This window comes from Ceratina calcarata, unplaced genomic scaffold (genome assembly GCF_001652005.2).
Source record: "Ceratina calcarata isolate Rehan_Ccalc_2016 unplaced genomic scaffold, ASM165200v1 scaffold97.2, whole genome shotgun sequence".
NCBI lineage: Eukaryota > Metazoa > Arthropoda > Insecta > Hymenoptera > Apidae > Ceratina > Ceratina calcarata.
Window position 1 is genome coordinate 256,975 of NW_017181113.1, and position 17,081 is coordinate 274,055.

Consider the following 17,081-nt stretch of genomic DNA (forward strand, 5'->3'; position numbering starts at 1 on the left):
TACCAGCGGGTTTGTCAAGGAACTGAAGTCGCGCGAGATGTTAGGAATGTTAGATCAAATGACGTAGAGCGTTCCAATAGGATGCTATTGCCGGAGCTGATTGCGTGTTTAACTTGCTAATTAATTAAGTTGCGGTCTGTGCTCAGATTAACGACTATCAGTTAATCTGTTCAACTACTCCGCTGCTTTATGATAGCCATTAAGCGCGTCTAATAGTACATCAGTTAACAACTGTTTCCCTGAACCAGCAGTTTATCAGTCCATTAAATACAGTTCAGAACTTCGTTACACAAAACTTCAAGCCAAATCTCGAAATTCATCCACAATATCTCGAAATTCATTCACAATTTATAGTAATCATTCTAGTCAAATTTTTAATTGTTTCTCTCCATAAATCTGAATCAATTCTTATAAGTAGATATGCATTTGCAAGAAATATTGTATCTGGAGGAAGTACGTGTAAAGAATGTATATTGCAATGTTTTAAATTTCTTCTGACTGAAATAATAAATGTTTCATTTTGCATAAAAGCTTGCGAGGTGTTCCAGACCAAGATTCATCGATATTCTACATTGCCTTAGTTACTCAGTTTTCTCTATACTCATAAGATCGACTTATTCCTTAGTCACCTACCTAAACTGGATCCTCTCCTCCCTCCTCTCCAAGTGACAATGGAGTTCAGTTCATAACTTCTGCTAGCCTCTATTCTGCTTCTCCCCGCAAACGCTTCGACGTTCTTTCCCGGTTTCGCATCGCTAGTGACTATCGGCGTCTCGGGTTGCGGTCTCTTTGAGGACTCGCCGAAGTGAGGGCAGGTACAAGGCGGTGGAGACTGCGGAGCAATCTCGCTCTCCCGTTTCTCGCTCTTCCTCTCCTCGTTCGATGAATTCTTACCGCAGTGACGATCGAACACCGGTTGCTCGTGGAAGCTGAACGATCGTTTCCTAGGAGTCTTCGGCGAGTTCGATTCCGCTCGCTCCAGGTGAGCCTCGTTGAACGTCGACGCTCGTCGCCGATGCTTCCACGGCGTCGGCGAACTCAGGTCCTCCTGAATCGACAGGCTCGTCCTCGAACCGGAAGCACTGCTACCTCCGCTCTCTCCGCTTCTGGAATGTTTCAAAGTTAGTCTTGCAAAGTTGTCACATTGTTAAAGGGAAGTGAAAGTTTCTGAGATTTATCTTTGTAAGTTTGTATTTAGTTTGTTGTCCATAAATGAAATTGCTAAAACAAAGTGAGAAGTCTTATGGAAATATGTAAACGAAGAACTATTTGAAATTTTATTCCGTGAGTATAGAATGTTGAGTTACATCGAATGAATAAAAAATATTAAATAGAACAGTGTAAGGAATTTGGGGCGTGAAACAAGAATTTGTATACACCGTATAGAGTTATTGTCTGTCTTCTGTCAACGAGTCAAAGAACTAAAGCTTTAAAAAAAAGCTGTTCTGAAAAAAAACTGCATTGAGACCGAGGCTCCTCATTTTTTCCTTTCTTTCTCTCGGTGGGACGTGCAACGTAATGGATCGGGAGAGGTAAAAAAATGCAGGAAGTCGGGACTTCGAGTTAAAAAAGGTCGATGGATGCCGCGTCGTCGCTATAAATCGGACGCATATGAAACGCAGCTGCGCCCGGCCACTTTTGACGCGTTCTATCCATTATTGGAGATCAGTCGGCCATTATTGCTTCCACTGGCTTTCCATCTGCCATCCCCAAAGTCAAAGTCGCCGGTTTTTATCGCCGGGACTCATCGAAATGAGCCGTGGCCAACAGATTAAAATTAAGGGGAATATAATTAAATTGTAGGACTGGAGTGCAAGAAATCTTCAAGTTAAAAGTAATTAGGAATCTCGAAGGGATACAAGTACAATTTCAATTAAGAGTTACGAAGGTTGAAATGAAAACCGATGAGGAAAGAATATTTAAATTGACATTTAAAATAGATAGATTACTTTAAGTTAAGAGTTGTTTTCATATTCCAAAAGTTGTAATCCATATTGTATCTGGTTTCATGTTGCCATTTTTAATAGTATCTTGAAAACGGTTCTGCAATCCTTCCGCCCGAATAATTGAATCGAATGAATGAACGTTGGCTATCGAAAACGAGATACCTATCGATGGAAGAGGAGGGTAAAAAAACGTGGAGTGTCGTTGTGGGCAGAATACGCTCGCGTTTTTGATTTTTCCACCAAACACTCGAGGGTATCTTCAATCAGCCGCATCGGTCGACCGAACGGGAAGACCTTGGTCAACGATCGAGTCGGCCTCGGTAACAATAACCCTGTTCCCAGTTTCAATTTCGAAAGTATTCAACGTTTCTGTTTGCTGTATCGGACCAACATGAAATTTGTGTACATTTTCCTATCTTCAATCTGTGCTCTATAGCAATTGACATTCCTGTTGAATTCTTTTATTGCATTTTTCTCTAACGTGAAAAATAACTCATCTGTTACAGTATAAAACATTGTAATATAAATTTGTGTGATAATCACAGAGAGTTGCATATTCTAAGTAAAGGGTAAAGTGTCTAGTATCTTTTTCAATCTGAAAAACTACTATTTTTATGTTCACGCACGATCGGAGGGTTGGATGGATTCGAGCTATTATGAAACGCCATGAAATTTCAAAAAACAGTAAGGGTGTTATTCGAGGAATTTCTGCAATAATGAAGTTGCCTGGGGAGAATAAAAAGCCGCATCGATGAAGAATCTTCGCTTGGTGGTATCGGTACTGTATTTCGTTCACCGTTATTAAATAACTCGATGACCGTTATCGAAATCTGAACATTTTTGGTCATAAGTATGGTCCACTCCTATAAAGTGGTATCGAACGTTATGCATAATCGACATTCCATTTTTCAGGATAAGTACCAAAGCCTCTCGTAGAAAAACTACATTTTAGGTTTTAATTAGCAAAATGGAATCAAATAAAGGAAATTCTTTTTCCAATCGGTAATTATGGTCTCCACGCATTTTCATAAAAAATATGGAATGTTTCTAAAAAAAAAAATAATAGGAGAAACACGTGAAGGGTCAACTGTAAAAGTTGCAAAGGTCGATCCTCCGTAAGGAAAGCCATTATACACTGCGGTTCTCCCGGCTGAATTGCACTTAACCAGCAGCATTCAAAGTGCAAAACGGGCCCGGTGGATGCCCGTCGTGGCACTTAAATAAACTGCTCTTCTCTCGTCTAATAAAGGAATGCACTTAGTCGTTTCCACAAAGGATTCTTGTCGCAGGTTCGAAGCCGGGACTTCGCCGGTCTCCGCGATGCGACCCGTCGCTTTGAATACTCTCTTTGAACGTTCGCAACTTCACGAGAACTTGGAGCTTGGCTTGGTAATTGTCCTGGAAATGCCTTTTTCCACACACCTTTCCTGTCAAACATTCCTGTCTTTATGTTAATAGAAGGGACAGAGATACCATTATTTGTACTATGCATGTGTCTGTTAATTATTAATTCGACGTCAATAAGATATAAAACTTTTCTAATGCATGTCAAAATCTACTGTGATAACTCTTGAACTGCCTAACGAAATTTTATACTATTAGCATTCAATCTTCATTGACGAGATTTAAGAAATTATTTAAAAACTGTCTACTTCATGAAACGGTTCATACTTTGATAAAAGACATGATATTACTCTGAACTAAAGACACAATTTTCTCTCGGTCACTTGCAACGCCTTAATTACGCATTCACAATGTAAGAAGAAACTTGTAATAGGGATACTGTCCATCCATCTTCTGTCTCTGGTTTGACACTTTTCCCTCCTCGTTGTTCATTATTCCCGCAAACTTACGAGGTCCCCGTAACCGAGGATAAATTCTCTCATCAATTTTTGCCCCACTCGAAAATCCGGGAAAATCCTGACTGGTGGTTCCCACGCGTTCGGTTCGTTGTCAGTGTGGAACCGGTAACGAATAGCCAATCTCCGTGAATGGAATAACGTTCCACGGTTTCCCGACGATGCTTACACGTCGTTCGGGCGCTGGGGAGTAGATCAGGAGATGACGACGATGCCTAACGTGTCGACCTCGAATCGAAATGAAACCTGCCAGAACTTCGCTGTGACGATCTCTCATGCCGTTTCCGCTGGAATTCCTCTGCCCATCGATTCAACGAGTTTGTCGTTAAATTGTTGCCCCTGTGTTTCTCGAACTTGTCTTCCGACGAAGTCTGGAACTTGCATTCGGGCGTCACGTCGTTCGACAGTCGAATTTCATTTTTGTATAATTTGAAAATTCTACGGAATTTCAAGTCTGAATATGTTTTTAAACAATTCTTATCTTGGCCTCGACGAATTTAAACGAACGAAGAGATGAAGAATGCAGTTGGAAATTAATTTTGTCTCCGAAATTCTGCGTTTCGGTTTATCAGATAAAAATCGTGTTCGATTCAATCGGAAGTATCGCCGTAGCCAATTTCCAAGGAGAATACGAGAGACGAAAATACGGGAGGAAATATTCCAGGGCCGTCATAAATCTTTTCGCGATCCTCTGAAGGGACCGCGAAACGCGTTTCGCAAATCGAGACACGATCCTCTACTCTGCACTCCAGGGAGTACTCCGAACGCATTCGCCGTGATGACAGTTGTTTCGAACCGATGTCTGGATTCGAGAATTGTCAGAATCAAGCAATCTTACGCCCACCATTTTTATTTAATATAAAATTGCGGCGTCAATTTCGAAAATGAAATCTATAAATGATGGATGAGACAAATTCCTACCTATTTTTCGAATCAGAAACGTTCTGATATAAAAATCAGCAGTGTGTACGTAACGTAAAAAATTAGGAACGAGGAAAGTCCATTAGCAACAAATTTTATTAAACACTCTTGGGAGGAAACTTTACCCGTGGCGAGAACTGCACTGTTGCTGATGATGCTGGACCGAGTGTTGCGGCGTGGATCTCGGCGTCCCGGTGGGCGTGGGGCTTCCAGGACTCGCGATCCCCTCGAGGCCCCTGGACAATTTAAGCATCTCGGCGCCAAAGGCGTGAAGCGCGGACATGGCCGATGGTGGCGGTTCGCTCTCCGGAAGCCAGAGCTCGTGGGTGTCCAAGGTCGTCAGCTCTGTATCTGTGGAAGTACCGGAAGTGTGCTGCGGCGTGCCGCCGCTTCCGGCCGAGCTTTTGCTCAGCAGAAACCGCTTCCACGTGCCTCGCCTATCCAACCCTGAAAACAACCAATATCCCCACTCGTCAATGATCGCGTCTATAGCGAAAATATTGATTGATCCAAGGAAAATTATCTAGCTTTCATTATTCGCTTTAATGTATAATTGTAAAACCGAAAAGTAAACGTGGTCTGGAGTTTGTATAAGTTTTAGTCGATCCAACGTAGTCAGGTATTAAAGGAAGCACGAATCGCTGTAGTCTTCAGGGACCAATATATTTCAGCAAATATAATTATGCACTAACTAAGTCCGTTAAGTATCAGAACTTCCGGCGTAATGTATAGTTTGGTTTGGACTTTTACGCGTTCTTGTTATCAACTGCCATAACTCGTCGATATTCTGAAAACTGTTCACTCGTCATCAGACAATTTCGTTCTGATTTTAGTCGACGTTTCTTATTAGGGATTTTGAATTCCGATTTGGGCCAAACGTATCCTTGTATTCCTACGAGTTGGAAGTTTGGATTGAGTTCCTGTGTTAGTAGAATGCGCAGGATTATCGAGATATTTGCGCTGGGAATTGAATTTTTATCGTTATAAAAATGCCTATGTTAAAAGTAAATTCTTTTTATTATTATTAGTATTTTGATTCAGTCTTTTAGCATTCCGGTTTATGTAAGATAATCGTTTAAAAATCAATTTATATTTACTATGAAATATGAATTTGAACCAGTGAAATATAAATTCTAAAATGATAACGTTGGAGCGTTCGTGAATCGTCCGTGGAGTAATTCAGGAAACCAGTAAACCGTGACAAAAAGTAACAACTGTACAATGGTAAGTTCCGTGGTCTGTATGAGTTAAGAGGTACAAGAAACAGGGAACAACAGCGTTTCGGTTCGCCAGTTTCGTTTCTGGCCCCGTTTGATTTATGTCCGCAGCCGGGTACCGCCCATTCTGAATCTCCTGTCACTCTTATGCCTGTATTATTGATTAATTTCGCGGAACGATTATTCGGAAGCGTCCTTTTTAGCATATCGCGTCACGTTCGGCACGGGGACTTTTGCATAATGGGCTACGGATTTGCATGACCCCTGCATCGTTGCTCGCCAACTTTCTTATCCGACAAATGGCCGTTCATAAGATATCGAAATAAGTGACAGAAAATTTTTCCAGTCAATCTTATAAAGACACTTATTAAAAGTACACAGTACATAGTTAAGAACAGAACTGAACACTTTTTTAAAGTCAGACCAAACGACCTGTGTTCTTCCGAGTAATGCTAATTTGGATTAATTCATCAAACAAAACGTGAGACATTTGCATTCGTACATACTGTATTTCAGAGTTTCATCAAAGTTTTCGCAAATCATGTTTCACTTATGAGAAGCAAAGGTAACGAACATAAGATTGATGTGCATGAGTTAACGACACGATTTTTACAGAAGTGCATTGAAACTAAAATTACCGGAAATGGACCGTGTAATCGTAAAGGCTGTAGTATTTTAGTTGAATCGTGGAGAAATTGTGAAGATCGCGATACGATAAAACTAAATTGCTATCGAATCACGAGATTTCTCGTAATTGCGTCGGATAGGACATAACGCGATGGGCGGCAGTTTCGATCGGCGATAAAAAGCTGACCGAACTATGAGAATTATGACGGGGATAAATCGGCGTAAATTTCAGCCAATAATAGAGCGTTCAGTGAATCAAACTCCTTTCCTTTTTTTACTTACAAGAGAGAAGGCATTTTATTTGATTTGCGAGTGTGCTCCGAGCAATTTGCATGTCATTGCCGCAATCGTAATTCCTTGAATGTCTTCTTTAATCGTTTATGATACCGCGGAATTAGTACCCGGATTTCCCTGTTTCTACGTTAGAATTGCAAAACGTATGAATTTGCGTACCCGATTTGCAAATGTCTATTTAAAATTTAGAGATATATAAAACGTGCATTAGCAAATAGACGAGGATGTAATATTATTAAATAAGTAGAAAGACGGATATGGATTAATTAAGGAATGTTTGAAAATTCGCTTCGCTTCTTGGAACCACGTCTATTTTCACATATTAACTGTCGCGTATGATATTTGATGCCTCGGAGGTTGAAGTATCGATCCTCCCTGATTTTCAAATTCAGCATTCATTTCACCACCAAAATACCACTGTCATCCATTACGTATTTCAAACCAGTTTTGCCATTTATTTCATCCGATATAACTGCGAATATAGGGCAAAGCTTGACAGTTAATTTCCTTCCTCCGATTCCAAAAGAGGAAAAACAGCAGGGTACATTTTTAAACAAATGTCACAAAAACGCGAGGTAACGTTGAAGCTCTAACGGGAATACGCTTTTAATAAAACTCGCCAAATAGTAAGGGATATTAAAATATCAATGAACAGTTATTTCAATAACTTTTCAATAATATTCCATAACGTCATGAGCATGGAATTAATAAACGAAGTACTAATATCCGAGCCTACGGTTTCATGTGGCAAATAATTCGCAGCAAGGAAAAGTTTGATTTCAATCGACGTACTATGCTAATTTTCTGTACGTAATCTAGGATAACCTGATTCCCGACACTTCTTAACCCGTTACCTTTTGTTTTACGAACGGTTTTGGCGCGCGTTCGCGAAACGCGGACGCGATCAATTTGCAAGTTAAATTGACCGATGCAAATCTTCCAAGTCGAAGGAGGCGTCCACGTCCACGGCCCAATTTACCGTCGTCGTCGCCGCGTTGCTTGAAAGCTTTCGCCAGCTTTCTTCGCAATTTCTCGATGGCTTTCATTGCTGTTTCAGCTGAGACCTTCTCAAGCGCCAAATTACAGTCAAATTTTCCAATTAAAATAAGTTTTTCAATGAAAATTAGAGTATTTTCGAGTCATGAATCGAAACAATTTTAAAGTATATGTCAAATCCTTTTTTATTCGTACGACGATGTTACGGAAAATCAAATATCTTTCGGAGACACGTTTGTAAAGTGTTTTACTTTATGTTCGTATCGAAGATGTATTGAATTTTCCACCGAATGTCACTCGCGTTTTGCAATTTGCTTGCTATTTTAGAGTCTCATTGGGGACAATTATTAGACCTGACCTTATCGCGTCGATTTTTCTTGTTTTGGCCCGGTTGCTCCAGTTTCCCGTGTGACGGCCGCGCGGAGCCTCACTTTAGAGCTTTTCAGCCGAGAAAAGAAGAGAGATCAATTTCTTTTCTGGTGAAGGAGGCTGTGCATCGGCGAACAAAGAAGGGGGCCGGTCAATCTATAGAACTCTTAATCGCAATCTCCGCCGAATCGGGCCGCGGCAAAGGCCGGGAAACCATTCATGGATTACACCGAAATTCCCTGTAATACCCTGCTCTTAGGGAGCCCACCCCGATCGACGAGGCACGCCAACTGTACCGGTTGCGGATGCTATTCGCGTTTTTTACATGCTCCTTTCGATTCCTCCTCCCGGCTTTGATTAAAAATCGTCCTGCTCTCCACCCTCGCCTTCCTTACCCTAGGAATACTGACTTTGATCCTCGCCGCAATGAAATCCACTTCGATTTCATCGTATCGCGTTCCGACCACTTCGTTTTCCTCACGTCCTAGCATTTTCAATGCGAAAATAATCTCGCGGTTTATTAATTATATTTACGAAAATTTCATATAGATACTCCCATTCTATGTGTATTTTTAGGAAATTATAGAGAAATCTGTACAATTTTAAACTAGTCCCTTTTCTAAGAATTATTGACATTTTTCTAAAACTAGAACTCTGTTTCTGCTAAATCGGGTATAATAACTTGCTTTGTTAGTTTTATCTTAAGGAAGCGTGTCACGAGACACAACTTTGACGTTTCATTTCTGAGGTGAAACGCAGAAAAGCTTCTTTCGCTGGAGATAACATTCTGAACGAACAAAGAAAACGAATAATTCTTGAGAGAGTGTACTAAATGTTAGAAAAACTTAGAAAATTCAGATAGTCTGTGCTTTGATAAGAAAGAAATACAGTAACTCCAGAATGTTGTTCTAAATTATTCAGTTTGCTTTATAATTTAACGAGTGGTGTGATGAACGATAAATTATGACGAATTGCAAATTCTTAGTCTCGACGGAGATCTGTCCAGCATGTGAAAACTATGGTAATGTGGCAAACTGTGAAATAGAATTATCCTAAAGTGAGATCGATTGAATAATCTCTCAGGAGTAATTATAGTCTCGAGACAACTTTATCATTCTCATTCACACCGTATCTAATTATGATCATATACTCAAAACTACAAAATACTTTAGTTAATTTACTCATATATTTTTTACTTAATCAAATAAAATATTTAATTCTTATATCACAGAAGTTTCTGATATTATGGAAGAGTTTCTCTCGCGTGAAATCTTCACCGGAAAACAAAACATAAACCTGTTTGAAACGCGACGGAACTTTTTCTTCCTGATCAACTTGGAAAATAAATAATCTTGAGGCGATTATAAAGTTTTTACAGTCGATGGGGTAACCGTGAGTCAAGAGCTCCTCTCTTAGTATTAAAACTTCCCGTTCGTCCATTGTTCAATCCGTTACGTGCACTTTTGTAACAAACATAGCCCCCTGCTTCTTGCGAGTAACGCGTTTAAGCAAAGTAAGAGCAAGCAAAGCGAAGAGCCTTGCGAACTTCTCTCGGTACACACAATGAAATATTGAATTTCCTTCTGCTTTGGATTTGAACCCGCCTAGCTTTGTGAGAAAATTCCCACCTCGCGTCTGGTTTTCACTCTATGATTCTTCAAGAAATAAAACTCCGATATTTTAGTACACATTTGATTAAAGTGTCCGGGTCGGAGATATTTATTTGCTGTGAATTCAATCGTTTTCGAAAGAAAGTAGGCACAGATATTTTCACCAATATTTATTTCCGTGCACAATAAGAATATGAAAGGTAGAGGAGTTACAGAATAGACGTAAGTCTGAGAAGGGTAGACAGTATATGGAGACAGATATGAGGTGGATGATCCAATCGCGAGTGTGACGAGTCAGTGTACCTGATAATACACTAACCTCCGGGTGGTGGGCCCTGCGGGCCACCCAGCCATCCGGAGGACCAACCTGCTGTGGCTCCTCCGATATTCTGCTGCTGCTCTGCCAGCAGTCGCACCGTCAACGCGTACGTAAGCAGCATCACACCCAGCGGTATGTAAAAGCAGATTATGCTGCCGATCAACTTGTACAGCGGATCTGGTATCTGACAAGCACCGTCCACCAACACCGAGTCGTCCTCCTGAAACAGTAAACAAGATTATGCACTTAGCGTAACCGTATCTCGTGATCGATAGAAATGGCGTTCAAAATCACTGATCGTGATCGAGATGCATTTCTGTCAGATTTTAGAATAACTGTTTATCACGTCTGTGCAAATAAAAACTGCATTTGAGTTATCTGAACCAATTTGTTTGAAAAATGAGATGATTCTACTTAATAAACTGTAATTCATTCTCTGAACAGAAAGCTGACGTCTTCTGCTCATTATTTGCTTTCAGAACTCCGGAACAGTGTCCCAGTGTGGTTTCATTGTTGGCAGAGAGTTACAATCCTCATGTAAGATACGGGGCAGCCATGGCATTGGGAATCGCGTGTGCCGGCACGGGATTGAAAGAAGCCATAGCTTTGTTAGACCCGATGACAAATGACTCGGTGCATTTCGTTCGACAGGGCGCGTTGATCGCGTCCGCGATGATCCTGATCCAGCAGACAGAAGCGACCTGTGCTCGCGTGAAGGATTTCCGAGCCTTGTACGCGAAGGTGATCGTCGACAAACACGAGGATGTGATGGCTAAATTCGGTGCCATTCTGGCCCAGGGAATCATCGACGCCGGTGAGCACTTTATTTCATATGTATTTCTCATTTTTGAAATTATCTTACCATTAATATTTATCGTATCAATTATTCTTTGTAATTTTTTCAAGGTTGATAGTCTTCTTAAACACATGCTTAATAATGCAGATAATTATTCATTTAATTGAATGATCTTTGCTTATATCCTATTTTATTCCTCTGCCTTTTTCATTCAGTAAAACATATTTAATAAATCTTTTCATATATTGAAACACAAAATTCCTCATAAGTTGCATAATAAGAATATATTCAATCTGCATGTTGTTACAAAAAAGCAATACAAATCTGATTCTTGATTTTCAAGTGCCCAGATATGCATCTGAGCAAAATAGTTTCGGATGGTTTTTGATTAAAATCGAGATATTGGCCTTACATTTTAATAAGAAGGGACCAATGTTTAATAAGGAATCTTGAGTATAGTCGTAGAACATAGTCAACCGATCCTTTTAACGATACCCGATAAGCTGGCTCTTCGTGAACGGAGGAACATAATACGGGTCGTCGATCAAAGGTCCTTATTGCTGAGTTTGTTCTCTCGGCCAGCGGAAAATAGTGAAATCGAACCTCGGTCTGACGTTTATCGAGCTTGTGATCTGGTGTTATTCCGACTATCCTCGAACGGGTTGATCAGACGTCGACGTGATGTTTTATTGTTGTAGTTTAGGAATTTTTGAGATCACTCTCTTTTGTTAAAAATAAGGATATTTATGTAAATTCATCTTTAATCTTATGAATGGGCGAATATATTTTACGCATAAAATTAATATCAGTATTTATATTTGCTTGCATGTGAAATTCTTAATGATTTTAGGGGGTCGAAATGTGACAGTGTCACTGCAGTCTAGGACGGGACACATGAACATGTTAGCAGTGGTGGGTGCACTGGTTTTCACCCAATACTGGTACTGGTTCCCGTTGGCCCATTGTTTGGCTCTAGCCTTTACTCCTACTTGCTTGATCGTACTGAACGCGCAACTGAAAATGCCCAAGTTAGAACTCCGTTCGAACGCCAGGCCAAGCGTTTACGCTTACCCCGCGCCTCTTGAAGAGAAGAAGCGTGAGGAAAGGGAGAAAATCACCACTGCTGTTCTGAGTATCGCTGCCAAGGCGCGAAGGCGTGAATCCGAGAGGCGCGCCCGGGATTCGCACGAGAAGATGGAAGTGGTTAGTCCATTTCAATCATTCATTAATAAGACGAGTCACTTTTTATAGCAATTTTAAAGAACATGAGAAATACTCTCTGTTATCAGTATTTTATTTATAATGATTTCATTTCAAAATTTAATGCGTCTATTTGAGAATGCAATCCATTATATGTCTTGGCACTTCATTTTTCTGACTTAAAGATAATTCTATGGTACAGTGACTGATCGCAAATTAAGATGAAGGTTAATTCTCTTAGTTTGATTTTCGTTCTTTAACTTTTAATCGCAGGACCCACCAGAGACGACCAAAGAGGTCGTCGAGGCGGCGACCAAAGAGAAAGAGGAAAAGACTAAAGAGAAAGAGGAGAAGGAAACGAAGGAAACGAAGGAAACAAAGGAAACAAAGGAAGTTAAGGAGACGAAGGAGAAAACTGAGAAGAAGGGTAAGGAGGAGGGTGAGAAGACAGTCGAGAAAGAGAAGAAGGAACCCGAGCCGAACTTCGAAATACTCCAGAACCCGGCTCGTGTACTGAGGCAGCAACTCAAGATGATACAGCTCGTCGATGGTAGTCATTATGTTCCCGTCAAAGACATTCAGATAGGAGGAATCGTAATGGTGAAACACGTGAAAACAGATACCGAAGAAGAATTGGTGGAACCAGTCACCGGTAAGTCTCTCATCCTTCTTTAGAATTAAAATTACTTGCTTTCTGTCATTAATTTAGAAGAAAAATTGATTTTGTAAATTGATTTTGTAAAAGTGTTTGTAACACTGCTATATACTGTCGTGTCGTGTTTAATTGTTACAGCTTACGGCGCCCATCCCGAGGAGGAACAAGAAGCGGAGCCACCGGAACCATTCGAATACACTGAAGATTAGTTTAATGGCGTGACAAGAAAATATTCGCAACGCGAGTGTCATTCATTACGCACGTAATTGCTCGCTGTATAGACAGCAATTTTCATTTCGACGAGTAACGTCCGATACTACCTTTCTTATTTTCGTATGATTAACTTAATCGTCGCCGAGTGACCGTTTTATCATCGAAGCGCTGCCTTTGTTTCGAAGTGTAATAAATACATGATTTGCTCTAATGGTACATTTTGTCATCGTTTATTCATACCCTATATCTATATCTGGTGGAAAATAAATAATGTTACACAATTTCATGACTATCTTTAAATACGTTATGAGTTTCATCATTTATCAAATTAACGATCAACTTGTTTTAATATTGACAATTAGTAAACTTAATATTCATTTCATGTGTTTCGATATTTCATATGTGAAATTGGAATAAAGTTCAAGATTTTATATAAAATATTAGAGAATATATTACATTAAAAAATTCTGCACAAGTTCCGCTTGAATTAACGATATAACTGGGATTTAGATCCGTAGCGAAGTCTCATCGATCGCGCCAATCGAAGAATTACACAAAACGTCATATAGGATCAGTATCCATCAATTCCTGAGACGTCTCGATCGGTTAGTCGACTCCTAAAGAACATCTCCATTCATTCGCCTATACTCCTTTGTCGAAATCGTCCCGGCTTTGATGAAATATTGGCGTGTTGCGTGACGTGTGCCTTCATTCGTTAGCCTCGTTTACCTGTGGGGCCATAGTTCGCTCGAACGAGCGAACATCACGCTTGATTCGCCACGTGCGAACGCGAAATACGTGTTAGCACCTGGGAGAAGTGCGAATTTCTCCCCTTGTACTACAATTGACTGTCGATCAATTGGGACACCTAATCTAATTTAAATTCGAAACCCTGTGGTAGCGAAACATCTTTTATGGACATGGTGTTCTGTTAATCAGGACTGTTGGAGCTCAACGTGGATGCAGAGAAAAAGGAAAAAGGTACGTGGCAATATTTGATTCGATCTTCTGCACAAAACCTGGCAAAAAGTGTTCGGAAAATACAGTAACATTAAATATTGGGTAAAAAAATCTGTAAAAAATAAAAATGGAAGAACAATTTATTCTTTTATATATTTTATTGCAAGTAGTATTTTGGGCATTGAAACTTTGTATACTTCGTTTATTGCGTACTCTGAACTTTCCGACAGGGATTGTGCTGTAGTTTTGGTAACGCCATTTACACACGAGTATCATAAATTATTAATTTCATACGCTACACGTTAGAGGCAATTCGGGTATCGTGTGAAATTCGCGGGAAATTACCATTCGAAATTCGAGTTTGCACGCATCCTCGAAATACGCTACGAAAATTCGCGGCCGCGGTTGGTTGAGTACGATGTATGCATATCTAACCGTGAAACGGCTCTCGTAACCAATTGTTCCTGCATGCGAAGTCTCAAATCAAACGTGTCCGACCATCTGTGAGACTCTGTTAGTTAAATTCGATCCTCGTTTTCACTTTAAATGATAATGAACCGCGTGTCCAATGAAAACATTCACAACTTCCTCGTCCACGTGGCTTTCGGCGATGCTATTTCTTGTTAAAAAAAATTATGAAATATGAGCCGATCCTGGAATGAAAGTTACCAAAACTTCAGAAATATGTTATACTGGTAACGGAGGATCATGTCTTTCAAAATCGTTCTCGTTCGCTACGTTCGCCCGTGGGAAACGAACTTCCGGAAGACGAGATTCCGTAACTTTACTTTGAATTATTCTTACGATATCCGGACACGAATTCCGTGAAAATGCAAATGCGAAATTCCTTAAAATGTTGCCGGTTCTCCGTCGGAAATTCGACGGTTCTTTTCAAATTCTTTTTATGGATAATATAAGAATTTGGATATACAAATATTTTTTTATACCTTTATATCAATTCCCTGTGAACTCTTTCTTATTCGAACTCTACCAGTTTTTGTTATCTATTTCCGTAAGAAAGAAAGCGTAGGTATAAAAAATTTCTGGAATAAAATAGCTGAAGATATTGGGTTCTACTATATTTCCCGAAGTTGTTTTAATGGCTAGTTTTCTGCACGCGTTTATTCAGCTCCTCTAACATTGGGGAACATAAGTAAGGGGAAAGAACTGTACGTTTCGTGCTGCACGAAAACAGCATAAAATGCCTATCAATGGTCTAATAAACGAGCTACTGGCAAGTAAATGCTGCCTAATACACTTCCAGCAGTTCCTCTCCTCTCTCGCAACCCGGATATCTTTAATGGCTACTTTTAACATAATTCGTATCGGCTACAAATTCAGTCAATTACATTCACATTACCTGTTCCTTTATACACCAAAAAATAAAATAGCCAAAAAGAAGAATAATGATATTTAAAACTTAGAAACGTCTGTAGATTTATATTGACTAAACTTCCATTGCCATCATTTTTTTACCTCTTTAAAGGGAAGCGATGATGCATCAGTATTTTTTTTCAATCAATTTTATATGAAATGATAATATCGAAGAAGGAATTTCAGAAAACAAAGTCCCCGAGTTCATGACGATACTTACAGAGCGCTTCGGATAAACGATACTTAAATACAAATACCAATGCATCGGATAATTTCCATGATATCCCAAATCGATGCACGTTTATTCTTTGCAGACCCCACCGTGCAGCCGCGATTCGTATCAGAGAAAATAGCTCCTAAATTACAATATTCATGGTACGGCATTCCGATTTTTTTTCTTTCTTTTTTAGAAGCCACGGATATTTGTTCGCGTTCATGGTACCGCGCATTTACTACGTTTCAACGCAGATATTCGTACAATTCGCTCTGTGAACATGCACAATCGGAATTTTTTCCTCTGCCGCGTGCCTTTATTTTCAACCCGTTCGAGATATTTCATCATTAATTCTTTACAACTAATTAATTTAATCAGAAAAATGAATTAATAGTAGGTCAGGCTGAGTTTATTTTTAATTATCTTACCACAGTATTTCATCGTTAAACACAACTAATTAGCAACGAAAATTTTTAATGTGAGAAATGCACTGGGAAATCGTAATTCGAAAATTAATATCTCACCTTGGAGTACATCAGACTGAGTGGCAAGCTCATCGCGATGCTCAGGATCCAAACGAAAAGTATTTTCAACGTGACCCGCCTCCTAGTTTTGTTACGGCCGAATTTCATCGGGTAACGTAGGCTCAGGTAACGGTCCACGCTTATGGTGCACAGATGCATGATACTGGCCGTGCAGAATAATACATCCAGGCAGACCCACACGAGGCAGTAAACCGACGGCAGGGGGAAATATCCTGCAATAAAAATGGATATTCTTTATGTAACAAAATATCAAACATTTTTACAATTCTTCAGTGACAACACAATACAATGTTTTATAGCTTCATTCTTTAGCTATCGGAAAATTATATAGCATATTTATCAGAAGCTATGAAATTTGTTTGATAGCCAGTGTCTCATTGCTAGTCAGGAAATTCATCTCCACATTAAATTGATTTTTATCAGAACAGAGTTTCAAGTAAAAAAAATAATAATATCGCAAATAGGTTCGAATAAAAATAGCAAAAACGCGAACGCAGTCTATGGCCGGTATTCATAGTCGTTACTTTTAAGATGGTCTTCAGCATTTCCTATCCCCTGTGTTGTACAGGCAACAGGGACTTAAGCAGATGCTTAAGGCGATCTTAAATATAAGTAACGACTCTGAATACAGGCCTACGTGTAATTGGCGCGAGTACTCGAAGCGAGGTTTTATCTCGAAGTCGGGATGTTCGGTCTGGCCAAACTTGGAATATTTGGCAAGCAATTAGGAAGTTTGGTGCGGGTATCGGGCGCAAAAAGCGCGATCTACGACCGGTCGTGGATTGATCGGAATCTGATCGGTGCAAAGCACGTGTGTGATTTCGCATTCCGTGTTGGGCGAGAGAATTTCCGTCGAGATCGGATTTCCGGGCTCGCCCGACGCGCGAGCATCGTTAACGCGACGGCCTGACACTTTGCGTTCCGACCTATCTGTCTGAACTTACCCGGCCACCCCGCATTTCCTAC

At 40.0% G+C, this 17,081-nt stretch overlaps 2 protein-coding genes across 5 annotated transcripts in view; one reads left to right on the forward strand and one right to left on the reverse strand.

Moving 5' to 3' along the window:
* The window catches only part of Rpn2 (Regulatory particle non-ATPase 2), a 48,627-nt gene extending 35,389 nt beyond the window's left edge, over window positions 1-13,238 (forward strand). Inside the window, exons 11-14 of the mRNA XM_018036103.2 lie at window positions 10,638-10,972; window positions 11,805-12,157; window positions 12,428-12,806; window positions 12,948-13,238. Coding sequence (XP_017891592.1) covers window positions 10,638-10,972; window positions 11,805-12,157; window positions 12,428-12,806; window positions 12,948-13,018 — 1,138 coding nt within the window. The 3' untranslated portion in view covers window positions 13,019-13,238. The remainder of the gene's footprint in view (window positions 1-10,637; window positions 10,973-11,804; window positions 12,158-12,427; window positions 12,807-12,947) is intronic.
* Window positions 1-17,081, reverse strand: part of 5-HT2B (5-hydroxytryptamine receptor 2B) — a 65,752-nt gene that overhangs the window by 9,364 nt on the left and 39,307 nt on the right. For all 4 annotated transcript variants that reach the window (XM_026819237.1, XM_026819240.1, XM_026819239.1 and 1 more), the window contains 4 exons: window positions 16,095-16,327; window positions 10,159-10,378; window positions 4,852-5,173; window positions 634-1,106 (listed from right to left, as the gene is read on the reverse strand). In XM_026819237.1, coding sequence (XP_026675038.1) covers window positions 634-1,106; window positions 4,852-5,173; window positions 10,159-10,378; window positions 16,095-16,327 — 1,248 coding nt within the window. The remainder of the gene's footprint in view (window positions 1-633; window positions 1,107-4,851; window positions 5,174-10,158; window positions 10,379-16,094; window positions 16,328-17,081) is intronic.